At 39.3% G+C, this 21966-nt stretch overlaps 1 protein-coding gene across 1 annotated transcript in view; it reads right to left on the reverse strand.

Moving 5' to 3' along the window:
* The window catches only part of DPP4 (dipeptidyl peptidase 4), an 86805-nt gene that overhangs the window by 35453 nt on the left and 29386 nt on the right, over positions 1-21966 (reverse strand). The window contains exons 5-9 of the mRNA XM_023623018.2: positions 19998-20050; positions 19807-19879; positions 18902-19022; positions 6937-7097; positions 5353-5465 (exon numbers count right to left, since the gene is read on the reverse strand). Coding sequence (XP_023478786.1) covers positions 5353-5465; positions 6937-7097; positions 18902-19022; positions 19807-19879; positions 19998-20050 — 521 coding nt within the window. The remainder of the gene's footprint in view (positions 1-5352; positions 5466-6936; positions 7098-18901; positions 19023-19806; positions 19880-19997; positions 20051-21966) is intronic.

Here is a 21966-nt window from a genome sequence, read left to right on the forward strand (position 1 = left end):
AACGTGAGCTCCAGAAATAGCTTTCTCATTTTCTAAAGTGTCCCAGTGCGGGAAAGGGGCAGACGAAGGGGGAATAAAACTCTTTAACATGACTGAGGGGTTACCTGGTACTAAGTAGCTTTATGTACTAGAAGCCATAAATTATGCTTCAGGTTCAGAAATCAGACATATAAAAGTAACGTCCCCATTTAAAAACACTGAGGAATGGAATTTGGGAAGTCTGCCAGAAAACTCACATGCACCTGGCATCTTTCCTGCCCATTCCTAGATCAAAGGTTCATGAACTCATATCCCCCACTACCTTTGTCACTCTCCACAGGCCGGGTGTACTCTGCACCCTGGGAGGCCTCAGTGAAGGCGGGTCACCAGAGGAGCAGACAGTTAATTTTGAATTCTCATATAAACATACTTCTCTTCAATCACAGTTTCTCTTTAGGATGTAGAATTAAGTGGAGACAGAAGGAGGGTGCATATCTCAGCCCTGAGTCAAGATTATGCCAGGCCAAGGTATCAGTGAGTCATGAAAAAGATACAAGGAAACCAATAGCTTAATTGTATTTTTTACTGAAAGGTTTAAGTCCCCACTTAAGACTAGAAAAATCCAACAAGCAGGATCATCAACTATACTTTGCACTACACGCCGATTTTATTCTGCAAAAACAGAAAGGCAAATATTGAGTAGATTTTGGTTATATAATGGTTGGGGGAGGGAAGGAGGAGGGGCCTTGAAGACAGCCTGGGCTTTCCTTGAGCCAGTGACTGCCTATCCTGGGTTAGACATAGTGATTCAACAAGCTCTTCTAACTGCTGGAACAGGATTAGTCTAAGGGGAATATGGTTGATTTTAATACTAAAGTAATGAAGTAATTTGTGGACATAATCATAAGAGTTCACACCCATGTGGAGCCTACTATGTGCAGGGAACTGTCCTTAGTGCTTGACATAAAGCTCATGACCACCCTGTGGGGTAGGAATGCTAAGAGTTCATGTTTAGCAGAGAAGGAAACAGAAGGAGAAAGAAGTTAAGTAACTTGCCCAAGGTCACACACTGGAAGGTGTTGGAGCCATGATTCAAACCAAGCAGTTGGCTTCAGATTTTCTGCTCCCAATCCCTCGCTCCCTCTGTAGAATCTCCACCCATCCCTCTGGTAGATATTACTAGCTAGCTTCACCCTCTTGCTTCTTTTCAGGATAAAATTCCTCATTCTATGCAATCTATTTATTCCTAGAGAGTGTGTAAACTGAAAAACTGAATTTTATACAGCAAATCATCTTTGAATGCACTGGGAAAGATTTGCTTTTGAAAGTCATAGTACAGAGAATCCTGTTGTAAAGTGACTATTGCCTTGCAAACAGTAGGCATTTAATAAATGTCTGTTGAGTGATATTAATTCCTCTAATTTGTGTAAATGTTTTTTTTTTTTGGTATATTGAGGACACTTAAAATAAGGTACTCATTACTAACTGAAAAGAATATTGGAGAGAAAACTGCTACTAAGAGCCACTGCAGACGGTGGACTGATTAATTCAGTGAATCACCCAAGGAAGCAGGCGTTCTGCCAGTGCTGGCCGTGGGCTCCATGCCACCCTCTGCTCTGATAGGGATGCCAGCCCTCCCAGGTCTGCTGACAGATCACTGAGGAGAGGAGAGGAATGGGTGGGGTGAGATGGAGCAGATCTGAGGGATGCAGTACCCATAGCATGTGAATTCCTAAACTGCCTCCTTTCTTGCCTGTGTCACTAGCTTCCAGGGGATTTCAGTCCAGTACATTTATCTCCTGTGTGACAATCCCAGGCCCTGAAGTCCCTAATTTATAGACCAAGGGTCATCAACCATTCAGAGGAGACATAGCAAGTCTTTATCTATTGTGTCCCTCAGGAGCAAACAGAACAGGGTGGAGCAGGTCATGAACTGGGTGTGATAAGCCCGGAAGCCTTTCAGCAGATGTTGGGTGGGGTCATCTCAGTACGACACACCCTCCCCAATTCTCTAGTTTCAAGCCACAGAATTTGCAGATGGCTGGGAGGAGGCGGAAAAGAGGGATTGCTAGGCAAAGTTGTTTCGAAAGCCATTTTTGGTGCTGGCTGTGTAAACTCCTATTCCACACACAAAGTCACATGTATAACATATGTAAACCATCCATCCATCCATCCATCCATCCATCAACTAATCTATTCATTTATCCTACACATATTGATTGGGCACTTGCTATGTCCCAGGCACCCAGCTGGGTACTGAAGATATTATAGGACTGGCCCCTACCTGCAGAACTTGTCTTCGATTCAGCAATGTGAAGCAATGCTCTAAATAAAACACTTAGGAAATTTATAATTTTACATGATATGTCGTTTTCTTTCAAATTCCCTTTATGAGTAGTCACTACAAATGATCAGCTTAACGAATCTAGTCAACTTGAGCTCTAAATCAATGAGGGTGCCAGGAGGGCTCACCCTAATTCAGGGTCATGTCCGAGTCGCTGGAAGAGTGACCTGGATGCCCTTCTCACTGTTGTCAGAGGATACCACTCCTAACAAACAACAAACCAGCCTTATCCTCCTGGAGAACTTCACCTGCTGGAAGTTCTGTGATGAAAGGACGATGTGGCCTAACGGGAAAATTAGTGATGGGCACAAGGGCAGAGGAGGGAGTAACATGCTGATCCTGGCAGGGCCTCAAATTCTAGGAACTAGTGAACTGCTAGGTGACATATCAGAGTGTGCCGGGCAGTTTAGTAAGAGGTATCACTTGCGTAGATTAACTCAGCCTTGCTGGATCTTTGTTTGAGGCCAGAAAATGGAGCATCACCACGTACTAGAACATTTTCCCAGAGAGGACCGTGAACCTGGTTTCAGATAAGCTGTGTTCTTACTGGTGTTAACAGAGAGCAAAGCTGGATTTGCAATTCCCTATACAACACATTCCTGTGGCATTTCCAAAAACGATTCCTTGGTTTAAATATGTTCCACACAAAATATCCCCATGAGTCAGGCAGCCCTTACAATGAGGGTGGCATAAAGAACCACAAACAGACTTAATGATTCACTTCTATCAGGCAAAAACTAAGTCCCTAGGACTGCTTCAGTTTCCTGAGCTCAGCAATTCACAACTGTGCCTTGGAAAGTGAGTTCTACGTGGGGAAGACTCCATCTCCTCATCTGTGAAATGGCCATGAAAATGAGACCACAGGGAGCGTGTAGGGAATAAATGAGATGTTAGCAGAGCGCCAAGCACAGTCCCCGCCCATAGGGAGCACTCAATACATTCTAACTTGATTATTCAATTATTCTGGCCTCTGTCCTATTCCTAGCTCCCACTGCTAACTTGCTGGCTGACCTAGAGCACACTGAGTTTACCTCTCCGAGCCTCAGTTCTCTTATCTGGTCTCACAGTGGTGTTCTGAGTGTGTTCTGGAGCCCCCACAGCTTCTGTCTAATTTCCTGAGACTCCTCGGGGGAGCAAGGTGACAAGGACTGGGCCTGCAACCAATCTTCTGTTAGTTTTCTGGCACTGCACTTCTGTGTTATAGCTCACTCAAACAAAGGTTTCTGGATCCTTAAAAAAGTTTGCAAACCACTGGCGAGATCTACAACCCTTTGCGGAGCTCATATTTTTCAGAGCAGGACCTCATGGCTCATCCTCCCTGTGGACAGATATTGGTTGTAGATCAAGAGGTCACACCACGCCCTGCGGGACTCTTCCTGGACTGCCCCGCGTACGCCCCGGGCTCCCTCCACTTCAGTACTTTGCTCTCACTGTGCCCTGCTGGGATGCTACCTGTTCAACCTCCACCTTCTCCAGGATGCTTTCTTTGACCCCTGGGGTCATGGAAAACTCCTCTCCCCACCTTTAGAATGCTTCCAGCCTTTGTTTCTACCTCAGTCATATTTGTTCTTGCAGTCATTTATCAGAATGTTTTACGTCCTCTACCCGATCACAAATGCTAGAAGGGCAGAAGCTCAGTCCTGTGGACATTTGTGAGTGTAAACAGTGGGTGCTCAATCAATGTTGATTGAAGAGATGCCTGGACAGGACCAAACAGCAGATTTTTGAACTTCTGGGTAGATTTTTATACCCTTGGACAAACTCAGGAAAAATAATTTTTTTTAATTTACCAATAAATGATTTTCCCCCGGAAAGAATAGGTTAATATAGATATTTCTAACCAAGTCAATGAATTAATAATCACAGAGCAAAGCCTATAGCATGCGTGATGTGGTAATGCAACCCTGAGAGAGTGGACGCTTCCATTTTGCTCTGATGACCGCTTCAGGAATCTGAGAGCACCAGCTGAATTCACACAGAGGGAGGGACCTAGCAGACACACTCTTTTTTTCAAGACAGAAGGACAGGTTTGAATATAGACTCCTACTTGGTCATTTTCTTAGCTGCTGGGCCTCATTTTCTTATCTGTAAACAGTCATATAATAATAGTTGTTGGAAAGAGAGAGAGTTACTTTAAAGATTCATAAGATAAAACATGATAATGCCTTGTGTCTGGCACATAGTGAGTGCTCAATACATGCTAGTTATTATTTAAAAGCAACAACAAAATCAACATAAATAACAGAAATGAATAGAGAGCTACCTGATAGTGATCAATTGCATGCAGCATGGTGATCTTTACAGGAAAACAGCGGGGGGCTGAGGGTGCTCAATGGCAGGATTTCAAACCACCAAGGATTATTTAAGCATGTGACATCCTGAGGCACAGCAGTGACATGAGGCTCCCTAAATTTAATTTGCAGTTTCCCTGAATTTCTCTAGGTCTTACGAGGATCTGCAAAGCCCCCTGTGACCTGACCTTACTCCTATCATTGTCCTCTTCACTCAGACAGCTCCAGTCACTGTGGCTTCCCGGCAGGTCCTCTAATGTACCAAACATGTTCCCCCTGCAGGGTCTTTGCACTTGCTCTTCCTCTGCTTCATGCTGCGCCCCCAGCTATCCATGCAGCTAGATGCCCGCTTTCTTCATATCACTGGTCATAGGTCATCTCAGAGAAGGCTTCCCTCACCTCCCTCCACCATCACCCTAACCTCTGCCCTGCTTTGACTGTCTTCACATTTATCACCACCTGACATGTTATAGTTTTCTGTATTTACCTAGTTGTTGTCTGTCTCCCCCACCTTAAGTGTAGGCTCCATGACATCAGGGACTGTCGCTGCTCTGTTCATTGTGCAACCCCACCACCAACAAACAGTGCTCAACAAACAGCGGTTGAATGAAAGAATGAATGACTGTCAGCTTGGGTGACACAATGGGAGGCTACCAATGATTCTGCCATTCATTTTTTAAAAGTTCTCTATGAAACTGAGAGCTATGAAACTGTTTACATTTGGGTTAAGTGTCTTACCCTATTAACACAGAAGCAGGAGCAGTGATTTGTACGGAAGTTGCATTAGTGGCTGGGCTGAGAGTGTCGGTATTTACAACAAAGAACTTTACAGTTGGATTCACAGCTCCTGCCTAGGAAAAAACAATCATGGAATTAGTATTGACAAAAAAATATAACATCATTGCACAAGTTTAAAGCTGCACAAAAATGTCTGCATTACCCCCATGAAATTATAACTGTCAGACACAGTTAAACAATTTAAGATAGATAAAATGAACATAATGGAGAGTCACGAAATACAACCTTTTCATGCTCAGGCAAAAAAATATATAGATTTGACATATATGTACATATGACTTGAAGACCCAAAGCACTCCTGTTTAAATAACGAACGTTCATAATTGACGTATTTCATGAAAACAAGAATAAACTTCTTAAAATCAATTCTATTATTTTGCAAATACACCCTGACTCCAGAAGACAAGAAGTCTGATGGCTGACCACTAGGAAGAATACCTTGAGTTCAGCCAAAGACACAGTCCACAAGGAAAACTAGTTTACCTGAGTCGAGAGCCAGTAATGCTAATTAGGAAGCCATCATTTCCACACCAAATTCAAGTTCACTACATTGGAGCTTTACAATCAATATTATGACAGAAATCTATGAAACCTTTTTCTATATACACATACATTTTCAATTGACAAATTAGTTAGAAATAATATGATATTTTTAGCGAGTACATTTTATGGCGTTTTTTTGGCCAGTTTCACTCATCAAAAAATAACATTCCACTGAAAATACATCTCCATATTTAGTCTCTGATTTTTTTTCTTTTAACTTCCTCTGTCTTCCTAAAATGGCAGCTCTTCATAAAGCAAATTGAGTGAGTTGGTAAAAATAAAAGTCCCTATTCCCAAATTGCTTATAGGAAAACCACTTTACTATGAGATTTTCCTATAGACAATACTGTGGCCATTATTATTATGATACCAGTGAAGAATCCTGGCTTCTTTCTAAATCCCCCTCTTTCTCAGCTTACACTGCTTAATAAAGCTCTTCAATTCTCATAAACATGCATCCCAGAGTGGGAGAACAGCCTTGAAAACCAAGACGTGACACTATTATTCCAAATGTAGGACGTGTGAAATTTACATTAGTGCCAAATCTATAATAGAATCACTAAAACTAGTCATGTATCTGTTAATTAGTAATGCAACCTGATATATAACCAAGCTTTTCAACTTCATCTAGGGCACATTCCAACTTCCACAAATGAGATGAGCTTGTGATTCAATTATAGCCTCTCTTTTCCTCCATTTAAACATTTCCATTCCCCCTACCTCTTTCAAAAGCATTTTCCCCATCTTTTTCAGCTTGTCATTCCTCAAAGTTTTTGGAGAAATTACAAAACCTTAAATCACACTCTTTCCTGGGATAATAAAAATACTTTAAAATTGCCAGATGCTGTTGACTTCAGCAAGAGTAATCACAGCAAGCTGTTGAAGAGAGACTGACAATATTTTCATTAGCAGGAAAGGATTAAATGAAACCATTCTCTTCTCATCAAATCACGGAACCACTATCTGAACAGGAGCACAGACCTTTGGGTATGGAATCTTCACAGTCCTTGGGTACTGCAGTGACTCATCAGAGTAGAAGGAGTATTCAATAAGCGGGACTTCTGTGTCATTAAATTGGGCATATGCTAAGAAAGTGCCGTTTGGAGACCACCACAGAGCAGAGTAGGAACTGAAGACTTCCTCTGAAAAAAGACATAAATTGTTCTGTTACAAGAAGTAGCTGATAAATTGGCTTTGGCATTCAAAATATTGTTCTCATTAGCTTTAGTAATTACAGTAGAGTTCAACTAATGAACCACTTTGCATTTGCTGGGCTTCCAAAATCAGAGTAATACAAATGAACAAAAATAAAATCTTCAAGGATAGATCTGGAATGTAAAAATAAGTAACCCGTTGGACCATTTTGGAATATTTTAGCACACAATATTTAATATAAGCTCTACATTTTTTTCTTTATCTTATAATCCTCTAAATTTATGCCACAAAACATACTAAAAGTAAATTTCACACAAGGGGCTGATTCTCCTTTCTAATTTTCCAACAGTCAACATGCCAGCATACTCTCCCCAACTGGGCCCGCAGGGTACTGGTGGGTGGTGTGTGGCTCCAGGCTATCAAACCAATATGGTGCCCAGAGTTTACTACTCTTGGCACAAACAAGGTGTGGAAAGGAGGAATTTAGAATGGCAAGGAGCTCTGTGAGACCCCTACTGAGAAACATCTCCATCGCCTAGCCTAGCAACTGAAGACTCCCTTGGATTAACACCCTGCTCTGGTGTGTATCCTGATGGGTGAGAGAAGAGGGTCAAACAGGAAGGCAAATGAAAGGAAAGGTCTTGCTTTCCAGAACACTGACAGATTCTTCCTCAAGCTCTGGCAAAGGTAGCTCCTTTTTATGTTTATTATGGGGTCTACTCATGGGACTTCTGACCTTTGGTTCTTAAAATGCCAAAACCTCTTTTACCAACCAGGAATGGAGGATTCAAGTAGACTAGATGGAGACTTCTGGTCCTTCATGAAGACTTAATCCAAACTCTCATGTTCTGCTCTGAGTGTAGAGGTAAAAGTAAAAGCATAGGAGCTTGAATCTTAGATTTAAGGAATCATCTATCCCAATTACTTTTCTGATTCTTGAGGCTTCTTTGCAAGTTTCTTCCAAATGCTTGTTTCCAATAATAATAGAGAAGTAATTGACATCTATTATCTCAGTTGATCTTCACAATAACCCACTGTGCAGATGAGCAAAGAGAGCAGGCAGGCTTAAGGAGAATACATAGTTTGCAAGGGTCACACAGCCAACAATTGATAGAATCAAGAATGAATCCAAACTTGTCTGGTTTGAGTCCATGCTTTTTATCTCTGTGCACTACTGTCCCTTCCTGCCTATTTTGGCCCCTTTAGTAACAAAAAACCTTCTACTTGGTGAGGCAGCCTGTTCCCCCTTTGACTATTTTATACCTATGTCGTTGAGTTACATTTATGTAGAAATTTAGAATTTACACAACACTTATCTAATTTAGTCTTCACAAAGTACCTGGGTGAGTCTGTTCATAGCCCATTTTACAGAGAAGGCAACTAAAGCTGAGAGAGATTGAGTGAACTGCCAGAAACAAGAACTAGGACACAGGCCTTGGGATTCCAAGTCAAGGGGGCTTCCCACTAATAACTTCTTCATATACTGAGTTGATGGCTCATTCCTTGTGGCTTCTATCCACTGGTTCTAGTCTAAGATCAAGATGCAATTACAAAAAATGAATACAATTACAGCACGGATATTCTTTTTAAAATTACTTTTCAGTAAAGGCAGCATTCTGTGTTTTGAATTAGTGGTTATTTGGAATACAGAACATATTTTTCCATATCAATGATGTATTAAAGTCATTATTATAAAACTACTTCTGGTCAAACTCAAAGACCTGAGAATAAAGGGACCATGGGTAGGGAGAAAGGAGAACGATAAAGGAAGGAAAAGATTCCCAGCCCTTCCTGATACAAAGCTGGCTGTGAGCACAGGTGTCTATGGTACCGCCTACCCCCAGACTCTCACCATCCTGTAATATCTCCTGTCCCACCACTCTGACCTTCTTTATGTACCCCCTGGACCTAGTGTCCTCCCCTGAATAGGGCACTTAATTAGCTCCATGACAATTATTTGTTAGCAACTTTGTGTCCTCTCTGGGCTGAATTCCCTGAGAGCAGCAGTTGGGTAGCCTTTGTCTCTGTGTCCCCAGTACTGGGCACAGCACCTTACAGGTGGTTGTCACTCAATGTGAATTGCACTGTTACCCACACCCCCACTGTCAACACTCCTACTTCAGGGGGGTAAGGAGTGCTCCATCTTCCAGAATTATTTCTTTCTCCATCCCTTCTCATCCTTGCTCTCACAAAAATTCTGATTATCAGCTCTGGGTTAGGTAAACTACACTCATACTCAAGAGTGAACGTCACGTATTTAATTTCAAATGAGGAGATAAAGTATTACCATTTGCAAAAAAAGAAGACACTTATTAACTAAAGTAAAGTAATAGGTAGGTGGCGGCATAGGAGGACTCTGAACTCACCTCCTCTCACGGACACAACAAATTTACAACTACCTTTGGAACAATTACCTCTGAGACTGAACTGGAAACTGGATAAAAAGAATCCCCACAAGGGACAACACTGACAGAGGTGGAAGAGGCAGAAATACCTTTCTGCTAAGCCAAATCACACTCTAGCTGCACTGCTTCATAGCTGGGAGCATTCTTAAGGTTTGAAGCTTTTCCTGGAGGAGTGGAGGATTTGAGCAGGAAACCTATGCCACAATAAGCAGCCTTTGAATTCAGCACAACTGAGATGAGTGCCATAATATCTGGCTTTGCTGGATATTAAAATCAATGGGGAATATCCCCAGAAAAGCTATGGAACATAAAAGAAAAAAAAGCCTGCTCTTAAAGGACCCATGCATAGACTTACCCATTCCAGAAGCCAACACAAAATCACCAGAAAGAAAGAAAGATGCATAGACCTTTGGTAAAAGAGACTCAGTTGATAGGCTCTGGGTGCATCTCAGAGAGGCAGGAGGTGGTTGGGCCCACCTCCTTAGGGACTGAGACACTGGCAGCAGCCATATTGTGACCTAGTACAGGCGTGCTGACAGACACTGGCAGACGCCATTAGATTTCTTCCCCTGGTCTGTTAGCGCAGTGGTTTGCCCTGCCCACCAGAGCAATGATTTAATGCAGCTCAGCTAAGGCAGGCAGCCCACCCTAGGGACTGGCCCCGCCCACCAGTAAGCCCTTGGGGAACCTGTAGGCCTGCATTGGTAGGGTCTGCTGGGCCTTCTGCAGCAGGGCAAGTGGGTCCACCTTGGCGGGGTGGGGTGTGCACACTGAGCAGGACTGCGTTGACGCAGTGTGTGGGCTTGTGGGCAGTGGGGCTTGTCAGCTGCAGTAGACTTGTGCCACTGGCCTTCTCAAACAGCCACACAGGGGATCTGCCCCAACTTCTGGTGCCTTAAACAATGATTGTGTGCTGCCATGCCTGGGGCCAGCCCCATCCAGCTGTTCTCCTGAGAGAGCTGACAAAAGCCTCCAGGCTAGAGGCCTACAACAATTGTGAGTCCCTGAGCCTAGAAACCAGCCATGCTGGGTGCCTGACTCACTTAACAGCAAAGCAACAGCAGCTAGGTACTATTAGACCTTGAAGCCAGCTGTGTTGGGGCTTACCCTGCCCAATAAAGTGACTAAAGTGAATGTAGCAGCCACATGCAGCTGAGCTTTACAACCAGCCAGCCCAGGGTTCAGCTTAGCTTACCCATGCACCCACAGTAAGAGCAACCCTGCCACAACAGAAGGTCCCACATAGCCCACATGGGGGACACACCTGGAACATTTGGAACTAGTGACGAGAGCGAAGCACAATGCTGGGCCTCATAAGGCATCTCTTACATAAGGTCACATCTCCAAGATTGGGAGACCTAGCTGATCTACCTAATACATAGATATAAGCACAGAGAAGTAGACAAAATGAGGACACAAAGGAATATATTCCAAATAAGGGAACAGGACAAATGCTCATAAAAAGAACTAAACAAAATAGAGATAAACAATGTACCTTACAAAGAGTACAAACTAATAATCATAAGGATGCGCACTGATTTTGGGAGAAGAATAGATGAACACAATGAGAACTTCAACAAAGAATTGGGAAATATGAAAAAGACCAGTAAGAAGTGAAGAATACAATATTGGAAATGAAAAATTCACTAAACGAAATAAACAGCAGAGTAGATGACACAGAAGAACGGATCAGGGACCTGAATGAAAGACTAGAGGAAATCATCCAAACTGAACAGGAAAAAGAATTAAGAACAAGGACAGTCTAAAGGACCTCTAGGACAACATCAAGCATACTAACATCCATATTATAGGTGTCCCAGAAGGAGAAGAGAGAGACAAAGGGGCAGAGAACCTATTTGAAGAAATAATAGCTGAAAACTTCCCTAACCTAAAAAGAAAAAAGCAGACATTCAGGTTCAGGAAGTACAGAGAGAACCAAACAAGATGAACCCAAAAAGGCACACACCGAGACCTGCTATAATTAAAATGGCAAGAATTAAAGCTAAAGAGAGAAATCTAAAAGCTGCAAGAGAAAGTGACACGTTACATACAAGGAAACCCCATAAAGTTATCAGTAGAAACCTTACAGGATAGAAGTGAGTACTGTGACATACTCAAAGTGCTGCAAGGGGAAAACCTACAGCCAAGAATACTCTACCTGGCATGTTTATCATTCAGAATGGAAAGAGAGAGAAGGAGTTTTCCAGACAAGCAAAAACTAAAGGAGTTTATCACCAATAAACCAGCCTTATAAGAAATGTTAAAAGGACTTATTTAAATGGAAAAGAAAAGACCACAAATAGGAATAAAAAGTTACCAAAGAAAAAAAATCACTGATAAAAGCAAATATACAGTAAAGGTAGCTGATCAACCACCTATAAAGCTTATATGAAGGTCAAAAAACAAAAGCATTATCATATTTCCATGATAAGAAGCTAAAGGATAGACACACAAAAAAGAGGTTAAATTTGATATTAAAAACAAAATGTAGGGGGAAGGGAGTAAAAGTCTAGGGCTTTTAGTAAGAGGTCAAACTTAAAAGACCATCAACTTAACATAGATTGTTATTTACATAGGTTGTTTTATATGAACCTCATGGTACTCACAAACCAGAAACCCATAATAAATACACAAAAGGTTAAGAGAAAGAAACCCAAACATAATACTAAAGAAAGCCATGAAATTACAAGGGAAGAGAGCAAGAGAAGAAGAAAGGAACAGAGAAGAGCCACTCAAAGACTGAGAAAAAAAGTAACAAAATGGCAATAAGAACATTCTTATCAATAGCTTCTTTAATTGTCAATGGTCTAAATGCTCCAATCGAAAGACATAGGGTGGCTGAATGGATAAAAACACAAGACCCATATATATGTTGCATACAAGAGACATTTCTGACCTAAAGGCGCTCACAAACTGAAAGTGAAGGGATAGAAAAGACACTCCATGAAAATGGCAAAGAAAAGAAAGCTGGAGTAGCAATACTTATAGCAGATGACATAGACTTTAAAACAAGAACTTAACAAGAGACAAAGAAGGGCACTACATAATGAGAAAGGGAACAATTGAACAAGAAGATGTAACACTTCTAAACATCTGTGCACCCAACACAGGAGCACCTTAATATATAAAGCAATTATTAACAGACATAAGGGAGAAATAGACAGTAACACAATAATAGTAAGGAAATTTAACTCTCCATTTACATCAATGGATAGATCATCCAAACAGAAGCTCAATAAGGAAACACTGGCCTTAAATGACACATTAGACCAGATGGACTTAGTAGATATATATAGAACATTCCATGCAAAACCCACAGAATACACATTCTTTTCAAATGTATCTGGAACATTCTCCAGGATAGATCACATATTAGGCCACAAAACAAGTCTCAATAAATTTACAAAGACTGAAATAATATCAAGCATCTTTTCTGATCACAATGGTATAAAACTAGAAATCAATTACAAGAAGAAAGCTGGAAAAGTCATAAATATGTGGAGATTAAATAAAATGCTACTGAACAATGATTGGCTCAATGAAGAAGTAAAAGGAAGAATCAAAACATACCTGGAGACAAATGAAAATGAAAACACAAGAAGCCAAAATGTATGGGATATAGCAAAAGTGGTACTAAGAGGGAAGTTTACAGCAATACAGGCCTATGTCAACAAACAAGAAAAGTCTCAAACGATTTACAAGTGCACCTAGTGGAACTACAAAATGAAGAACAAACAATGCCCAAAATCAGTAGACAGAAGGAAATAATAAAAATCAGAGCAGAAATAAATGAAATAAAGACTAAAATAGCAATAGAAAAAAATCAGTGAAACTAAGAGCTGGTTCTTGGAAAAGATAAACAAAACTGACAAACCTTTAGCTAGACTCACCAAGAAAAAAAGAGAGAAAGCTCAAATAAAATCAGAAATGAAAGAGAAGTAATTACAAAGGACATCTCAGAAATACAAAGGATTATAAGAGAATACTATGAAAAGCTATTCACCAACAAATTGAATAATCTAGAAGAAATGGATAAATTCTTAGAATAAGACAACCTTCCAAAACTGAATTAAGAAGAAATAGAGAATCTGAATAGACCATTCACCAGTAAGGAGATTGAAACAGTAATCAAAAACCTCCCAAAAAACAAGAGTCAGGATCAGACTGCTTCCCTAGTGATTTCAATCATTCATTCAAAGAAGACTTAATACCCATCCTTCTCAAACTCTTCCAAAAAATTGGAGAGGAAGCTTCCTAACTCATTCTATGAGGCCACCATTACCCTGATATCAAAACCAGACAAGGACAACACACAAAAAAGAAAATTACAGGCCAGTATTACTCATGAACACAGATGTAAAAATCCTCAATAAAATACTAGGAAATCGAATATAACAACACATTAAAAAGATCATACACCATGATCAGAGATCAAGTGGGATTTATTCCAGGGATGCAGGGATGGTTTAAGATCTGCAAATCAATCAATGTGATACACCACATCAATAAAACGAAGAATAAATGTCACAAATAAATAAATAAAGAATATGGTCATCTCAATAGATGCAGAGAAAGCACTAGACAAGGTACAGCATCTATTTATGATAAAAAGTCTGAATAAAATGGGTATAGAAGGAAAGTAACTCAACATAATAAAGCCCATATATGATGAACCCACAGCTCATATCATACTCAATGGTAAAAATCTGAAAACTATCCCTTGAAGAACAGGAACCGGACAAGGAAGCCCACTTTCATCACTCTTATTTAACATAGTATTGGCAGTCCTAACCAGAACAATCAGGCAAGAAGAAGGAATAAAAGGGACCCAAATTGGAAAGGAAGAAGTAAAACTGTCACTATTTGCAGATGACATGATTTTATACAGAAAATCCTAAAGAATCCACCAAAAAACTATTAGAAATAATAAAAGAATCCTGTGAAGTCACAGGATACAAAATCAACATAAAAAAATCAGTTGCATTTCTATACACTAACAATGAAGTAGCAGAAAGAGAAATTAAGAATACAATTCCATCGTAAAGTGAAATAAGCCAGTTAGAGAAGGATAATCTCTGTATGACTCCACTCATATGAGGAATTTAAAAATGTGGACAAAGAGAACAGATTAGTGGCTACCAGGGGAAAGGTGGGGTGGGGGATGGGCACAAGGGGTGAAATGGTGCACCTACAACACGAATGACAAACATTAATGTACAACTGAAATCACACAAGATTGTAACCTATCATTAACTCAATAAAAAAATAAAAAATAAAAAAAAATAAAAGAGACCCCACAGAGCTCCCTCACCCCTCCCACCATTGGAGGACGTCTCTAGAAGTCTGCAACCCAGAAGAGAGCCCTCATTCAACCATGCTGGTACCCTGACCTCAAATTCCAGTCTCCAGAACTATGAGAAATAAACGTCTGCTGTTCAGAAACCAAAAAAAAAAAAAGAATACAATCTACAATCCCATCTAAAATCGCAACAAAAAGAATAAAATAGGTAGGAATAAATTCAACCAAAGAGGTGAAAGACTTGTACACTGAAAACTATAAAACATTGTTGAGGTGCCAGCCCTGTGGGCGAGTGGTTGAGTTCGCCTGCTCTGTTTCGGCAGCCCAGGGTTTCGCCGAATCAGATCCTGGGCACGACATGGCACCGCTCATGGGGTCATGTTGGGGTGGCATCCCACATGCTGCAGCTGGAGGGACCCACAACTAGCATATGCAACTATGTACTGGGGTGTTTTGGGCAGAAGAAAGAAAAATAAAAAAAAATAAAGTCTTAAAAAAAAGTATATATTATAGACATACTGAAAAAAACATTGTTGAAAGAAATTGAAGAAAACACAAAAAAATGGAAAGATAGTCCATGTCCATGGATTCTATGAATTAACATGGTTAAAATGTCCATACTTCCCAAAGCAATCTATAGATTCAACATAATCCCTACCAATGTCCCAGTGACATTTTCACAGAAATAGAATAAAGAATCCTAAAATTTATGTGGAACAACAAAAAGTGCAGAATAGCTAAAGGAATCCTGAGAAAAAAGAACAAAGCTAGAGGTATCACACTCCTTGATTTCAAAAAGTACTACAAAGATACAGTAATCAAAACAGCGTGGTATTGGCACAAAAACAGACACAGATCAATGGTATAGAATCAAGGGCCCAGAAGTAAACCCCCACACCTATGGACAGCTAATTTTCAACAAAGGAGCTGATAACATACAATGGAGAAAGGAAACTCTCTTCAATAAATGGTGCTGGGAAAACTGGACAGCCACATGCAAAAGAATGAAAGTAGACCATTATCTTACACCATACACAAAAATTAACTCAAAATAGATTAAAGACTTTAATGTAAGAGATGAAACCATAATGTAAGAGTTGAAAACTTCTAGAAGAAAACACAGGCAGTATGCTCTTCAACATCAGTCTTAGCAGCATCTTTTTGAATACCATGTCTCACCACGCAAGAGAAACAAAAGAAAAAATAAACAAATGGGGCTACATCAAACTAAAAAGCTTCTGGACAGCAAAGGAAACCATCAACAAAACAAAAAGATAACCTTATAATTGGGAGAAGATATTTGCCAACCACATATCTGATAAGGGGTTAATATCCAAAATATATAAAGAACTCTTACATTTCAAGAACAAAGAAACAAACGACCAATAAAAAAATGGGCAAAAGATCTGAACAGACATTTTTCCAAAGAAGATATGGAGATGGCCAATAAGCATATGAAAAAATGTTCAACATCACTAATTATCAGGGAAATGCAAATCAAAACTACAATGAGATATCACCTCACACCCATCAGAATGGCTATAATTAACAGGACAAGAAATAACAAGTGTTGGAGAGGACCTGGAGAAAAGGGAACCCTCATACGCTCCTGGTGGGAATGCAAACTGGTGCAGCCACTATGGAAAATAGTATGGAGAATCCTCAAAAAATTAAGAATAGAACTACCATGTGATCCAGCTATTCCACTTCTGCGTATTTATTCGAAGAACATGAAAACATAAATGCACAAAGATATATGCACCCCTATGTTCATTGCGGCGTTATTCACAATAGCTGAGACTTGGAAACAACCTAAGTGCCCATAAATGGATGAATGGATAAAGAAGATGTGGTTTATACATGCAACGGAATACTACTCAGCTATTAAAAAAAAGATGAAATCTTGCCATTTGTGATAACATGGATGGAACTTGCTTGAGGGTATTATGCTAAGCGAAATGTCAGACGGAGAAAGTCAAATACCGTGATTTTACTCATAAGTCGAAGATAAAAGCAACAGCAAACAAATTCATCGATACAAAGATCAGATTGGTGATTATCAGAGGGGAAGGGGGTAGGGAGGAGGGCAAAAAGGGCAATAGGGCACATGTATATGGTGATGGATGGTAACCAGTCTTTGGGTAGTGAACATGATGTAGTTTACACAGAAATAGAAATATGATAATGTTCACCTAAAATTTATAAGATGTTATAAACCAATGTTACCTCAATAAAAAATACATAAATAAAATAAAAATCAATTAGAAAATCATGAAATAAGACAAAGTGAAAACATAGAGAAATTGAGAGAGAAAGCCATTTGGGGACACAGGATGGGGTGGGGTGGGGAGAACCCCAGTTCCAGAATGTAGGCTCCTCTTTGAGTGTCCCTCTGCACTGTGGCACATGGCACTCTCTGGACCTGGCAGCTTTGTTTGTTCTTTCACTTGTGAATCCACGGAGTCCCAAAATGTACTCTCTTTCAATCCCAACAAGCCTTCACGGCTGTAGTGGATAGAGTGGCTCCAATGGGAGGATGGATCCAATATATACAGAAACAGGTATTCTAAGTATGGGTCATGTGTAAATACACAAAACCAATTGTAGGAATTTCCCTGCATGGATCAAAGTCCTGTTTTTAGAGACAGGCCCACACTGGAGTTGTGAAGCCCTTCTTCTGCTTGTGAATGGCTTGGTCGTGAACACGCAAAATGAGACTCCTCCAGCTATTATCGACCTTGGAAAGGGTGTTAGTGCTAGGGGTGTTCATATCTTAGAGATGCCTGGTTGTTCCGAGGAAGGGTCTGGTCACAGCTTTGGGAAAAGGCTTTACCCAGTTCACCTGGAGGATCTTGTGCTGTGCTGTTCCAAACAAGTGTTAAAGACGTTTTTCAATCTCTTAAGTGACTAGTGCTAGTAAATTTCATTATAAGCTTTAATCTAACACTTATTTCTGGGCCATAGGAATTCTTTCTTTTTCTTTTTTTTAAAGATTGGCACCTGAGCTAACATCTGTTGCCAATCTCTCTTTTTTTTCTTCTTCTTCTTCTTATCCCCAAAGCCCCCTGTACATAGTTGTATATTCTAGTTGTAGGTCCTTCTAGCGGTGCTGTGTGGGATGCCACCTCAGCATGGCCAGATGAGCGGTGCCATGTCCGTGCCGAGGATCTGAACCGGTGAAACCCTGGGCTGCCAAAGCAGAGCAATGAACTTAACTACTCGGCCACGGGGTTGGCCCCGGGAATTATTTCTTATAGAGTGATTTTGTTTGTTGTTGCTATAATGTTATCCATTTAATTGAACTTGACTTGAACTGGGTATGAACCAAAATTAAGTCATGAAGAAAAACCAATTTTTTAAACTATGAAGAAGAAATAAGGATGAATTTTTAATAAGCATGAGGCAACCATGTGAATGGTTTGGGTCAGCCTCAAAATGCCTCTTACCTTGGCAACTATTGACATGAATAATGTTTTTCTAATATTTTCTAAAACTCTTTATCCTAAAAGAGAGAACAATCCTTTTTCACTTCTTTAGTTCTGGTTTTTTTACTCTTTGTTTCTTAAGCCCTTCTAATTATTTTTTTCTTCTTTAAAAAGAGGAAATTATGATTTGTCCAAGTTCAAGTGAACACAAATGCATTATAAAACAGGCATTTTCTTCCCCACTACTCCCCAGCCTCTAAACAATATTTTGTTATCTTTTGGAATGCTGTGGGAGTATTTAGCTTTCCTTAGTAACTTCTGGGTTAGGTAGGCCCAGTTAGAGAAACATCTGATGTTAATCTGGAGGCTTTATGCCCCAGTAAAGTAGAACAGCCACCTACACAGAAAGGCCCTTTGTAGCAGTGGACCTAAGACAATAAGAGCATTGAGAGACAAAGAGGACACCAGCAGTACTAGCTACTGCTAAGAAATTCTTGTTTTATGAGATACTTAGTATTATAAATGCTAAAAGAGACCTGATGACATTTTTTAAAATGCAACTTATTTTGAACGCCATTGAATTTTCCTATTTTTAAAGAAATGTTTAACTACTTTTGAAAACTTACAGATTTTCTGATTTGAGAAAGCTTTAAAGTCTCTACCTTCATAAACCCAGTCAGTTATTCCATTATATATTACATTTTCTTTCCCATTCCACGTGATCCTCTGACTTGACGAATTTGGTTCATTTTTAACATAAATATCACTGTTCCAAACATATGCCTAGGAAGATTGAAAAAATATTGATAAATAATAACATCTTTACTATATTTTGTTTAGAGTTTTAAAAAACATTCCTAATTTACTTTATCCTAAAAAAAAATTGGTATGCAAGGGTAATGAGTACCTTAGGTTATTCAATTTGAGAGAGAGAGTCATTTATTCCCTTCCCCTCACATTCTTAAATTAGAAGTATACCAGGTATAATCCTCTAAATACTCCTAACATATTAAAAAGAAGCAGCTCACAACCACCACTAATTGGATGCTAAAGTGTATGAGAAGCCCTACAAGACTGGCCAATTCTCTGGGACAGTATGTGCTTGTGCATTTCTTTCTGGGGGAGTTGAGTAGAGGCAATACAGTTGCACCCCGGACAAGTTCAACTACACATAAACAGTCCATCTTCCTGTTTAGATTCTTTTGGACTTCGGACATTCTCCTAGCACTATAAAACATGAAGATATATCTATAGTGACACAGAGAGGGTCACAGAACTAACTGAAAGCAGATACTCCTCTTAAAAAAACTAAGTACAACAGAAATTAGAATTTAAGAGTTTAATGAGCATTTTCCCAGTAAATAAAACATTCTCTAATGGTAGTTCAGAAACGTTGAGGAATTGTATTTACTGTGGTAGGCTAATAAAATATTATTTTAGGCAATAACACTATATTTGATAGTGAAGTACTGGCTTCCTAAGTGTCTACTCTATATCCGGGTTAGTAGCTTCTGCATATGAAAGATATAAGTCATTATTTTTCTGACAACAGGAAAGACTCACTAACCAATTTATGACCCTCTGGTGACCATGTGATCCACTGTGTCTTGTTTGGAATTCTCTCTTCTGTAATCAGCTGCCTGGAAAAAAGATACAAGGAAACATTACCAAATGAATAAACCACAGTGGGATTGCTTTCTTGAAAAAATTATTATTACACTAGAAAAGCATAATAGATTTTATGAGGAAGTAACTGACCTTTTATTTAAGTCATAAATGTCATATGAGGCAGTGTAGGAATGTCTCCATTGCTATAAAAGAAAGCAGACATTTCAGCCTTTTGTGATCCTTGATAGTTTGGCTACTTGCTATAGGAGCTCAAGATGAGAGATAAAGTAATGTATCATTGTATAATTCTCAAATTTTATCATATCTTATAATTCCCTATCTAGATTCCTGGAAGTTTGGAATTAGAAAGTATCTTAAAGACCATCTGGTATAGACTCCTCTGGACTTCATCTACACCACAGCTCTGGCATCACCTCTGCCAAGCAGCTTCCCCAGGACCACAATGGGCCAAGTGCCGCTTCCTATTCCTAGCACTTACCACAGTATGCTAAGTTCACCTGTTCAAACAAATGCAAATTTTCACTTTTCAACCATCTTATTGGCAAAATATTTAAAAGATCTATAATGCTATTGCTGGTGGTGATGTGGAGAAATGTTTACTTTCTTACATTGATCATGAAAATATAAAGTGTTATAGATTTTTTAAAAGCCACTTGGCACTCAATATACATTAAAATCAAAATACATATGCCATCGATATTTTAAACAACCCTCTTAAGAAGCTATCAAATGAAAAGCAAACCAAATCCAAAGAAATTAGAAGAAAAGACATAATAAAAGTAAAAGCAGTAATCAAATAGAAAGTACACAATAGAGACAAATCAAAGCTGAAAACTTATTCTTCAAGACTAATAAAATTGCTAACATAGTAAGAGTGAGGAAAAAAAGTATGAATGACCAATATCAGAAATGACAAATGGGATACCACAACAGACTCTACAGACATTAAAAGTTTATAAGACCCTATTATAAACATTTTTGCCAATACATTTTAAAAGTTAGAAAAAAGGACAAATTCCTTGACAAACAAGTTATCAAAAGTGAGACAAGGAAAGACCGGAAATTTGAATAGTCTACACCTAATAAACAAATTGAATCCATCAATAAAAACCTTTGCACAAAGAAAACTCCAAACCCAAATAACTTTACCAGCAAGCTCCTTGCTATTTATCCAAGTGAGTTGAAAACTTATACCCACATGAAAACCTACACAGAAATTTTTATGGCAGCTTTAGGAGCAATGGCCCAAACTTGGAAGCAACCAAAAAGTCTTTCAATAGGTGAATGGATTAACAAACCATGGGCCATCCAGGCACTGGGATATTATTCAGTGATAAAAAGAAGTGAGCTATCACATCACAAAAAGTCATGGAGGAATCTTAAAACGCATACTGCTAAGTGAAAGAAGGCAATCTGAAAAGGCTACATACTGCATGGTTCCAACCATATGACGTTATGGAAGTGACAAAATTATGGAAATAGTAAAATGATCAGCGGTTGCAAGGGGTTGGGGGGAGAGAGGGATGAATAAGTGGAGCACAGGGGATTTTCAGCCAGTAAAAATATTCAGTATGATACTGTAATGATAGTTACATGCCATTATACATTTGCCAAAACTCATAGAATGTACACAGCAAAGAGTGAACCCTAACGTAAACTACCGACTTTAGTAAATAATAATGTATGAATATCGGATCATTGTAAGAAATGCAACACACTAATGCAAAATGTTACTAAAGGGGGAAAGTGCGGTGGAGGCAGTGGGCAGTGAGGAGTAGATGGGAACTTTCTGTATTTTCTGCTTATTTTCTGTAAATCTAAAGCTGCTGTAAATAATAAAGTCTATTAACTTAAAAATAAATAAATTAAAGCTATATCAGATGACTTGGAAAAAGTTCCACATGGTATCATTGAGTGAGAAATATAATTTATAGAAAAATATGGAAAACATGATTCTATTTTTATAAAATAAGCATAACTAAAAAGAATCTCTATCTTCATAGAATTATATAGATAAAGAGAAAACACAAAATATGAAGAGATATACGCTAGATTCTTTTTTTTTTTTTTAAAGATTGGCACCTGAGCTAACAACTGT

The sequence above is a fragment of the Equus caballus genome, chromosome 18 (genome assembly GCF_041296265.1).
Source record: "Equus caballus isolate H_3958 breed thoroughbred chromosome 18, TB-T2T, whole genome shotgun sequence".
Taxonomy (NCBI): Eukaryota; Metazoa; Chordata; class Mammalia; order Perissodactyla; family Equidae; genus Equus; species Equus caballus.